The sequence below is a fragment of the Mercenaria mercenaria genome, chromosome 6 (assembly GCF_021730395.1).
Source record: "Mercenaria mercenaria strain notata chromosome 6, MADL_Memer_1, whole genome shotgun sequence".
NCBI lineage: Eukaryota > Metazoa > Mollusca > Bivalvia > Venerida > Veneridae > Mercenaria > Mercenaria mercenaria.
Genome location: NC_069366.1, coordinates 82147314 through 82159606, shown reverse-complemented (window position 1 = coordinate 82159606; position 12293 = coordinate 82147314). Strand labels below are relative to the sequence as shown.

Here is a 12293-nt window from a genome sequence, read left to right as displayed (position 1 = left end):
TAATCTTGCATGTTTTGTACGACAACACCCGTGTATAAATGTGCAATCTTGTTAAAAGCAATAATGTGGTATCTTCACTATAAAATCCTAAGTAATACTTCACTATATTTTCGAATTATTAAAAGACAAAACACTTGAAGCAGTGAATCAAACGTCGACATACATGGACGAATATGCATGAAGCCAGTTTGTCTTTCTGGTGAAAAAATAAATGATACAATAGCATTACCCGATCTTGTTGAAGTCTTAATGTATCATTATTTTGAGAAATTTCATATATGTATTTAAGTAATATCAAAGATTATGCCAAAATACCAAGGAGGATGTAACAATATTTGTTTGATATATATTAAGCATGCTTCAATAAAGCAGTTTTGAATACTTTTTGAGACGAAATTGAATCAAGCTAACTAAGAGACTGTGACTTACTCGATATGTTTGTCGTTGAAATTAGTATAAAATCAGTTGTAGAACGTAAAAGTGTTGATTGCATTGTAGACGGAGTCGCAGAAGTAGTTGACGAGTGAATTATTGAGCTGGTTCCGCTTGTTTTTCCTATTTCTGTTGTGCTTAATGTAACGGTGGGTGAAGGAGAGGACACTGAGCTTGTTGACGACAAGCCATGAGAACTAGAACTTGAAGGTATTCTTGTATTTTTTGTTGATGTGGTTTTTTGACTTTGTGCTGTGCTTGCTTCCGTAGACACATCAGTAGAGCTGCTTTCTTGAGATGGAATTATAATTGAACTGGAAGCTATTGACACACTGGTAATTGCACTTGACCTTTCCGTCGTTAATGCTATATCTGTCGATAGTGTGCCGGTACTTACTGATGTTACTGTTATAGTTGACCTCTGCGAAACTGTTGATGATGACACTTCTGTGGTTGAAGTCAGTTTGCTTGTACGAGTAGATGAAGACGAAGGTGAAGTTTCTGTTGAAAATGATTTTTCTGAAGATGATGGAATTTCTGTTGATGATGAAATTTCTGTTGATAATGGAATTCCTGTTGATGATGAAATTTTCATTGATGATGAAATTTTTGTTGATGGCAGAATTTCTGTTGATATTGAAACATCTGTTGATGATGGATTTTCTGTTGACAATGGAATTTTTGTTGATGATGAAAATACTTTTGAAGAAATGTCTGTTGATGATGAAATTTCCGTTGATGATAGAATGTTTGTTGATAGTGGTATTTCTGTCGATACTGTGCTCAAAGTTCGAGTCGTTGAATATGTCGTTGTGATACCAGATGTCTCTGTAGAAAATACACTTGATGGACAAAACATTTTGATAGATATAGAAATACATGTATGATAGTTTTATAGTACTTTCTTCGTAGTAAGCCATGCATAGATTATTACACATCAATTAATAAAGTTAATTTACACTTTAACAATTATCTAACTGAATACTTTGAAGGAATGCAAACAAGCATTGATGGAAAACTGACATGCAGACAGACAGACAGACAGACTGAACTAGTGCTACACATATAGACAACGATAATTGTTATTCAGATGCAAAATGGAAGGAATAGGCGGAGAGTGTATGAGAAAGAGGCGAAAGGCCAGAAAAGAAAGAGAATGTATGTGAGAAAATGACCAGAAACCAGATAGAAATAGATACCATTCGTTGTCTTACCTGTTTTTGAAGTGATTGAAGTCTGTGCAATCGAAGTTGATGAAACGTTTAAATCAGTTGTTGAAAATGTACCTGTAAAGGAAAAGTAAGATGACATTGCTGTTGATGTTTGTGATTAAAGTGATCTTGATTCATATGCCAACTATGTAAGGAAATACCACAAATATAGTAAATTATCTTAAAGCATGTATATAAAATATTCAGCACTGGAATATCTAACGGGTCATAATCGTTTTGCATTTATTTGAAGTTTGCGCATTGAAAATACATATACTGTAATTTACACAGTGTACCAGGTATGATTTATGTTGGGAGTCTAACAATATCAAACGTTACAAGAGGAGATCCTTACTTGGCTAACATCTGTTTTTATGTCAGTCTTCTGACTTTTTGTTTTTGATCAACGAACGGTGATTTAATAGCAGTAGGTATTTTTGTAGTAGGCCTTTTTGGAACATTTCAAGAATTTCACTTGTACTAATTCTATTATGTTACCCATTATTTCGATGAACACATGGCGATCAGCTCAAAAAAAAATATTATATCCGAGCTCACTTACCACTTTCATATGAAGGGTCATCTTCAAAAACACAAGCACTATGATTTCTAATTTGCCACTCACTTTCGCCATTAAAAAAGAGCTTTTCGAACAAAAGTACATATACAATATAAAATATTGTAATGCATTAAACAGTACAGTGCACATATATTTCGAAATCTACGTGCCTGTTTCATAGAAATTTAGATTTTAAAGTGTTCAATTACAAATTAAACACCTTTCGTATAACAAACGGCCAGCCTAACTTATCACAATGTCATACCGAGCATACATTGAAATATTGATTCAATTAGTACCTATCAATTCATGAATTAAAAACGCGTTGAATATGTCAGTGTGTAACGAGTTACATAAAGAACCTATAGAAAATGATGAAGACTTTAGGACATTTCAAAAGACACAGCTAAAAACAAAAGTCCAGATTCCACACATCTGCGCTATTAAAAAGCAGAAATTTCTATCATATTGTAAAGAGAAATACATATTTTTCATATTTACCCGACGTTTTTGCGAGTTCTGTGGTAGATATACTGGATGCTGCACTTGTTTCTTTCGTAGATGAACTTCGAACTGCTGATGTAGTTGAATATCTGGTTGTAGAACTTAATTCTTCAGAAACAATAGTTGATGACACTGAACTTGAGGGCGATGTTGAAGATGATATACCTTCAGTTGAAATTGATGTCACGGAGCTTGGTTTATGTGTAGAAGCAGAAAATAGGGTTGATTTTTGTGATGATAATGATGACAAAATTGTCGTTGCTGAAGGTGAGGATGAAGATATTACTGTTGATGAAAAAGATGGAGCAGACGAAGTAACCGCTGATTGTAATGATGTAGGTGAATATGAACTAAATGTTGACGATGTTGATGATGACGTCGACGATAAAGATATAGAAGATAATGACGAAGATGAAGGAGATGAACTTATTGATGGTGAAAACGATGATGGAGACGATGATTTAGCAGCTGATGAGGTTGATGTGTAAGGTATGTCTGTTGATGATGATGATGATGTCGTTTCCGTTATAACGGTTCTTAAAGATGATGAAGAGGACGATGAAACGGTTTCTGAAACTGAAATCGATGATATATCTGTTGGTGATAATGATGATGACGTTGACGAAATGATAGTTGATGATAATGAAGCTGAAGCAGTGACAGTAGATATGACAGTTGATGATGATAATGATGAAGAAGCGGTCGATATGAATGTTGATGATGATAATGAAGAAGAAGCAGTCGACATAACTGTTGATGATGATAATGACGATGGAGCGGTTGATATATACGTCGATGACGCTAATGAAGATGAAGCAGGCAATAAAACAGTTGATGATGGCCATGATGGTGAAGCGGGAGGTTTAATAGTTGACAATATAGGTTGGACAGGAGATGGTTTAACGGTTGAAGAAACTGATATGGCTGATGATGCTATTGGTGTCATCGCTGTTGATTGACACTCATCGTCTATGACACTGAAAATATACACATTAATCAAAATTCAAACACCATGTCCATATGTACATCAAAAATTACATCACAATTCATGGAATCAAATATAGGTATACAAATTCAAAACCCTAGTACCCAATTCAAAATTTCCAAAATGAAATCGCTTAGGTTCTCCTTTTTATCAATTGCTTTCCGAGATTTAACAAAAGTTTAGAATTCACAGAAAATATTGCATACTGCACCATTTAACCGTGTTTATATAACATACATTCTACTTTTATCACTATTCTTTCTGAAGCATAGAAAGTGATACAGAAAGCAAAATCTAAATATATTTTCTCCAAAATTGCCTGGTAGGACTATTATACGACAATGGCGTTGTTAAAGTACCTGGTAACATTACAGATTGTGTTTAAACAGTGCGCCAGGAAGGTCTGTAACGCTGCAGATAACGTTGATGATGTTGTAAGAGTGCCTGGTACTGCTTTTACACTACCTATAGTTATAACAACGCCTTTTGACGCTGTTACACTACATATGTACCAATGTAAAACCAACGGTTGTGTTACACAAGTGCTTGTAACGGTAAAACACCACATAATTATGGTGTTATAACAGTGAGTGGTAAGACCGTTACACTACAGATGATGTTGTAACATACCTTATAGTTTTAACATATTTATTCCCAAATAGTAGAGATAGAGATTAATACATAGTCGTACATTCAATATAATAATCTTCTCCTTCGAGGACAATTAACTTGTAGACATAAAGCTAAAAAGAAACAAGAAAAAGTAATGTTATCTGAGAAAACATGTGCACAGATTGTCGATTCAAACATGCCTTTTATTGATGTTATAATACAGATGATGTTGAAACAGTACTTGTAACCTTGTAACACTATATATGGTGCAGTTATAGTGCCTGGTTAGGCTGTAGCAGTGTCCGTCCTCTGATAAATACAGTTTCTACACAAGTTGTAAGATACTGTAGATACAGGGAACGGCGGTGTAACATATTCGATGCACACAACGCTAAAAGGTTAGTTCCTGTATTATTTGCTATACAGTTCTGCATGACCGATGCTTAGTAAATATTGAAAAGAAACAAACATATGAGCCGTGCCATGAGAAAACCAACATAGTGGGTGTGCGACCAGCATGGATCCAGACCAGCCTGCGCATCCGCGCAGTCTGGTCAGGCTGCATGCTGTTCGCTTTTAAAGCCTATTGGAATTGGAGAAACTGTTAGCGAACAGCATGGAGCCTGACCAGACTGCGCGGATGCGCAGGCTGGTCTGGATCCATGCTGGTCGCAAAGCCACTATGTTGGTTTTCTCATGGCACGGCTCATTTATGTAATGTACTTACTCTGCTAGGATAACTAATGTGCCAACACGGTTTTCACACGGTTTTCTAAAAAGATTATATCGACTTATTATAAATATACACACTTACAAAAGATACGGACTTAAATAACACAATACTAGTATATGTACATGATGTTTTTGACTCCTACCCTGGACAATCAGAATTCTCAAAGATAAGTAAATGCAGGTAAAAAGGTAAGATATAATTAGAATATAGAATACTAGTGAAACATAAACCCTGTTTTGAAAATAGGTAATCGCAAGTTGTACACCATATTCTTCAATTTCTTTTCAAGCATAAATCTTTTAAAATGAACGACAAAAATATGCCGTGGACAACAACTCGTCCTAACATTCATAAGTTGTATAACTGAGACAAAATATCTCGTACTGTTATCAATATATCTTAAAAATATACTAAAATGAGTCGTGCTATGGAATAACCAACATAGTGGCTTTGCGACCAGCATGGATCCAGACCAGCCTGCGCACCCGCGCAGTCTATTGCAATTAGAGAAACTGTTAGCGAACAGCATGGATCCTGACCAGACTGCGCGGATGCGTAGGCTGGTCTGGATCCATGCTGGTCGCAAAGCCATTATCTTGGTTTTTCCATGGCACGGCTCAAATGTGCTGCAGAAAAAATAAAATAATCAAGTGTGGATACGTACGGTGGACACACAGTTACCACTCTGAGATGTGAATTACAATACTTGTAATCGCAAAACAAGTTGTACTAGTCAAGCTGTATATTTATGTACAAAATGAAGGTAAAATTGCCTCTCTTAAAAGCTCCTTTTTAAGTTACTTATATTTTAAAAGTCAAGACCTAAGCGCGATACTATACTAGCTGTATATAAATGAGAACAAGACTCAGTAGTTTTGCGCCCAGAACTCGAAGTGCCTATGTATACAGATATTTCATGTTTCGTCCTTTGTTTCATCGGAAGCACATATTTACTGAAAATGCGGTTTTATTATGCAGCTAAAGCCTAGCTAAAACTAATAAAGCACTGATCTATTGATTAAAGACTAGTAGATTTACGTAACATTTTTAATCTTTCTTTATGTGCGTGAAATTAGCTAGAGCAGCCAGAGTAGCCAGAGTTCAGCCAGAGTAGCCAGAGTTCAGCCAGAGTTTAGCCAGAGTAGCCAGAGAAGTCAGAACTCTGGTTACTCTGGTCAGCCAAAATAGCAGAGTAGCCAGAGTTCAGCCAGAGTTTCTAGGATTTTAACATGGCCTGGCTACTCTGGTCAGCCAAAATAGCAGAGTAGCCAGAGTAACCAGGTCCCGTGTTCGTAAAATAATTTCAGTCTTAGCTGAGTTTGATTATGAAACTTAATATGCAATATCTATGTAAATAGCATATTTAAAACTGAATTTCAAGTTAAAAACTATTTTCAAGTGGTTAATTAAAGTAGCGCTGGTTACTCTGGCTGGCCAGAATAGCCAGAGTTTATAATGGTAACTATTAAATATCATTTATTCTGACTTAGTCTTACCTATTAATTTTGTTCAGTAATGTAAATTGACTTTTTACCATTTTCACACTGTTATGTACGGCGTTCAGTTTGGACAATCGTGACTTTTTATTTAATACTAAACCGCGATGCACGATTGTACGATGATGCACTTATTATTATTATTATACCAGATTTATATAGCGCCCTTTTCATGATAAACACGTTCAAAGGCGCTTTACAGCAACTGCAGCCACACAGGGCGCGAAATCATCCTCTACTAGTACAGACACAGAGCGATCTGACCAGAGGGACAGAGTGAGACAAAGCCCCCACAGAGAGATCAGAAGTCAGATACAGGCTTGTCCGGCTAACTTAGCCTAGCTCGTTGCGAATAGACAGCCTGGTTCTTTAACGTGCCCAGTGTATAGCACTGATACACGCAAGGATTGCCTGGGTTCCTGACCAGTACACCTCTAGCTGGGTGGGAAACACTGAAAAGCGTTTCTGAAAATTCCCGAGTAGCTGCCGGGGATCGAACCCCGACCTCAGGATTGGAAGGCCAGTGTGCAAACCACTGAGCTATCCGTCCACCCACTTGATACATATAAAACACTAAAAAATCAAACCTGAGAGTACCAAAAGGGTCATTTCGCAACAGGTATTACAGTATTTTCTCTGGCTATTCCGGCTAGCCAGGGTACCTAGAACCAATGGACATCTCGGAAATTCTGGCTGTTCTGGCTAGCCAAAGAAGCCAGAGCAATTGACATCCTGGTTACTCGGCTACTCTGGCCAGCCAGAGTAACGTGATTTCTGGCTACTCTGGCTGAACTCTGGCGCAATTCTGGCCAGCCAGAATAATCAGAATTCCTTGCTACTCTGGCTGAACTATGGCTACTCTGGCTAAACTCTGGCTGAACTTTGGGTACTCAGGCCAGCCATAGTGACCAGAGTTCTGGCTACTCTGGCTACTCTAAATAGCTACTTGAAAAAATAGTTATTAACTTGAGATTCAGTTTTAAACATGCTATTTAGATAGAAATGACAAAGGAGTCGCGACCGCGCAAGCTGGTCAGGATCCTTGCTGTTCGCTAAAAGTTTCTCCAAGTCCAATACGCTTTAAAAGCGAACAGCATGGACCCTGGATCCATGCTGGTGGCAAAGCCACTATGTTTGTTTTCTCATGGCACGGCTCAATTATTAGATTTCATCATCAAATTCAGCTAAGACTAAACAACTTTTGTGAACATGGGCCCTGGTTACTCTGGCTACTCTGGCTGACCAGAGTAGCAAAAACATGTTAAAATCCTAGAAACTCTGGCTACTCTGGCCAGCCGAAGTAACCAGAGCAAATGAAATCCTGGTGACTCGGGCTACTCCGATGAACAAATACTAGAATCTCAGAAAAAAAATAACTATTACGTTACGATACAGATAATGAAACTAAACCGGAACTTAATTTTGTTGTTTATCTGTTGACAGGTGTAAAATCCGACCTTTTTTAATTTTCATCTAAATGCCTATGATAGCATATTTTAATGTCAGAAATGCAAAATAAACGAATCACATGTACCAAAGTTGGCTATATTTGATAAGTATGCTAATGGTATAACAATAACAACTGCAAAATAAAAGCAACAAAAAGGCTAAAAAAAAAAAAAAGGAAATGTTATACATACACTGCTAGCACTACATGGTGGCCAATGGCCTTGTCATCACTTTTGCCATCTTTTGTTGCATTCGCAATTTTGAAGCTGAAATAAAAATAAATATTTTTCACCAGCGACAATCACAGAAAAAGATAGGAAATTGCAGACCATAGCAACAGAAAATCAAAACTTTTAATTCACGTCTAAACATTTTTCAAATGCATACAGTTCCTAGATTTGTACGGACGTATGAACAGCCAAGGCTGTTATAGAAATGTTTTGGACATCTGAACATTTTTAAATGCATACAGTCCAGATTTATTCAGTTGTATGAACAATATTCCAGTTTGCATAAAGATTCTTTTTCAGATCTCACATTTGTTCGTATGTATGAACAGCCCAGGATGTTATACAAATTGTTTGGACGTCTGACCATTTGTTCAAATGCATACAGTCCCCAGATTTGTTCCGACGTATGAACAATATTCCAATTTGCATAAAGATTCTTTTTCAGTTCTCATGTTTGTTTGTACGTATGAACAGCCCATGCTGTTATCGAAGTTCTTTGGTTGTCTGAACATTTTTCAAATGCATACAGTCCCAAGATTTGTTCGGACGTATGAACAGCCCAGGCTGTTATAGAAAATTATTAAAAATAATCATGATTTAAACGAAAACCGTTTTTAGTTTTCAAAATCGCAATTATAATGACAATAAAAGTAATCAAAACAAAAACAACAATAGCAATAGTAACAATAATGATAACGACAGTAGTTCTCACATGCTGTTATAACTACAGAAACATCTAAGCTACATACGTATGTGTCTCCGATGTTTTATTAACATTGTTTCCAAAACTACTTAATATGGAAGACAAAAGTCGCCGCAATCTGAAACAAAATTAAAATTAAATAACAATTACAAAACATTGCAATACTTTTCTGCATTCTAAATTACGTAATGATCAATTTTGATTAACATTCTGTTGTAATGGCACTTTGAATTGGTTTCGGTTTTATTGTTTTGGTTAGCCGACATGTAGGTATTCCTTGAAAGCAATTTAAAAACGAGTAGTAAGCTGCGAAGGAGAGAAAGTAACAAGAGGGTCATTGCCCCTAAAGCGTTCACCTGTGTACAAGGCTTCAAGTGTGTTTGTATAACGCAATGGTGCAAGTACGGAGTAAGGCACCAAATATCCACTCCAGCTATTACTGATTCAGAGGAGAATACTTTCAAAGTTTTATTTTGTAAGCCTATAGTATATGTCACACACAGCTGCATGGCCATTTTTGACATTAAGGCAAACATTTGGACAATTATGGTAGAGAGTCAAACCCTTATATCACCTGCAAAATATCAAACCTTTAGAGAAAACATTTTTAAAGTGTGATAGCTGAAAACCTATTTTTAACCAATAAGACCCAAAAGTAAATGAACCGGAACAATTGGAACACTCCCAGAGATTATTTGTGTATAGGTTCATCAAAATCCATTCATTGGTTTTGGACAAGATGTGAATGTTTAAAGCAACTATTGATGAAAAGTGACCTTGCCCTCTGTCGGCCATGTTTTTTGACGAATCAGAAAAACAATGAACATTCTTTGTAGATGGTAACACAAGGACAATTTTTGTGAAATTATTTCAAAATTGGGCAAGCAGTTTCACACAAGAGGATGTTTAAATTTCCACTATATACTTACAGGGAAAAGTGACCACGCCCCCTTGCAGCCATGTTTTTGACGAATCGGTATAATTTGAGCAGTCTTGTTAGAGGATGACAGAAGGACCATCCGTGTAAAATTATTTTAAAGTCAGACCTTTGGTTTAGGAGGAGATGTCGTTTGAAGATTTTCCTATGTTCAGCTCTGGTGGTCCCTATGTGCAACCAAGCGAATTTGTTTGAACAATTTTGGTAGAGGACTACCCAAGAAACATCCAGGCCAAGTTTCATTAAAATCCATTTCTTGGTTTTGGAGAAGACGTCGTTTAAATATAATTGTTGGCGAATAACGATGTGACGCACTGACGCACAAATGGACGACGGACCCAGCGTGATTACAATAAAACACAATGAGCAGGTGAGCTGAAAATGTTCAGTAAGAAGGTCAGTTTAAATCTATACTTACTGTTCTGTTCTTGATGTTTCATTGTATACAAAATCGATCTGGGTACTTCTGAAAATGGAGGATTGAAAAGAAATGATGATGAAATCTACATAAGGATGATATTGAAAACAAGGGGGTCATGATGACCCTGGATCGTGTGAGCTACAAGTTTAAAATGTCAAACTGATGCTAAAATATAAAGAAAGTAGGTTAGTAGGTCACATTAATGGACACTGAAAGTCAGTGTTAAGATCGGTTTGCAAAATTACTGGGGGCCATCAGGTTATTATTATTAAACACCCCAGAAAACATGATCAGATAATTTTTGATGTATTTTTCCTTTATAACTCATATACAAGTGACCCCGGGGGAGGGCATCTTTTCACCCAAGGGACATAATTTAAACAGTTTATTAAAGAGAACCACTAGGCAATGCTACATACATTTGAACCTTCAGACAAGAAGAGTTTTAAAGTCTTTTCCTATATAAGTCTATGTAAAACTTGGGAACCCCGGGGTGGGCCTCTTTTCACCCTTGGGTAATAATTTGAATAATTTTGGTTAATGACCACTAGGCAATGCAACATACCAAATATCAAAAGCCTAGGCCTTGCAATTTCAGGCAAGAAGTTTTTTTCCTATATAAGTCTATGTAAAACTAGGGACTCCCGGTTGGAGCCACTTTTCACCTCGCCATAATTTGAACAATCTTCATAGAGGACTATTAGATGATGCCACGTGCCAAATATCGAGGCTATTTTTGGACAAGAAGATTTTCAAAGTTTTCCCTATATAAGTGTATGTAAACCATGTGACAATAGGGACGGGGCCATATTTGACCTTAGGGGATAATTTGAACAATCTTTTCTTCCGTTTGATGCCCCAAGAGTAACCCCGTTTATTCTCCCCGTCACATGGTAAGACATGGGTTGGGGAACCATCCCATGCTAACCTTACAAATACACACATACAAATGATTTAAATGTAAAATAAAAAAAAACATAGGAAAAACAGATTCTACAATGACAACGTTCAGGGAAGATAGCTATGTAATTAAGTTTATGGTCTGAAGCCTCAACACATAGTACAAAATATGATACTACTAATATATAAAAAAAGACAAAACAGCCATTATCACGTCAGAAACGCAATTCATTATTATAACGGTATTTATATAATTATATTTATTTACAACTATTCACAAATTCGTTTTTGTATAAGTGACCAGTGAGCTTTATTTTTCAAAGCTTTATCTGTTTCGCTATTAATCGAAGAGGCAAACTTTAAGCTATTTCTTAACCATTGCAGCGATGGAATAATTTCTTTTCTTTTACACAAAAATATGTTTCTTTTTATTTCTAGACTCAAAATGTTAAAAGTTTCTTGTTGTTTTTTCGTATATTCTAAAATAAAAGATTTATTATCTACGTAAAATTTTACATCAAAGTGTTTAATTATATTCGTTACATCTCCAAGTAAAGATTGTATGTGGGTACACTCCCAGAACAAAGGAAGCAACGTTTCTTTTTCTAATTTGCAAAAAGAACATACTTCTGTTTTGGATATCTTCATTTTATACAACAGAACGCTTGTTCCTAAAATTCGATAAACAATTCTTGTTTGCAGCCATTGTAAGTAAGGATCATTACTGATTTCAAAAACCCAGCCATGAATTACTTCCTATTCTGAATTAATATGAATTTCAAAAACATTCATCCATCCATTTATCATGACAAGTAGGAATGTCTCTGTTTTTAACAAGTATATTGTATATATATATATATATGATTCGTTCATTTCTTAGAATTAAAGTTAGGTTTTAAATACAGCGGTAAAATAGGAAATTCACATTCAATACTTAAACCACTTCCATTTGATTTTATTGTTTTCATAAGTTTGTTTAAAGTATTTCGAATTGCTGCAAATGCAAGGAAATTAACATTTGTACTAATTTTTCTTTCCAGTTCTACTCGATCAATTATACTGTCGTCTGTATTTATTATATCTTTCACAAACCTTATTCCTCTTTGATAAAGATATTTCAT

General features: G+C 35.9%; 3 protein-coding genes across 3 annotated transcripts in view; 2 read left to right on the top strand and 1 right to left on the bottom strand.

Annotated features, from left to right (window-relative positions):
• The window catches only part of LOC123549906 (uncharacterized), a 31046-nt gene extending 29755 nt beyond the window's left edge, over positions 1–1291 (bottom strand). Inside the window, exon 1 of the mRNA XM_045338355.2 lies at positions 430–1291. Within this exon, the coding sequence (XP_045194290.2) occupies positions 430–1291 (862 nt within the window). The remainder of the gene's footprint in view (positions 1–429) is intronic.
• A 238-nt stretch (positions 1292–1529) lies between these two features.
• Positions 1530–3194, top strand: LOC128558102 (prostatic spermine-binding protein-like). Its single transcript, XM_053546934.1, has 2 exons — positions 1530–1590; positions 2764–3194. The coding sequence occupies exons 1-2, from the start codon at positions 1530–1532 to the stop codon at positions 3192–3194; spliced, it is 492 nt and encodes a 163-aa protein (XP_053402909.1).
• A 3-nt stretch (positions 3195–3197) lies between these two features.
• Positions 3198–3665, top strand: LOC123549908 (coiled-coil domain-containing protein 1-like). The gene has a single exon (XM_045338357.2). The coding sequence runs from the start codon at positions 3198–3200 to the stop codon at positions 3663–3665; it is 468 nt and encodes a 155-aa protein (XP_045194292.2).
• The last annotated feature ends 8628 nt before the right edge of the window (positions 3666–12293 follow it).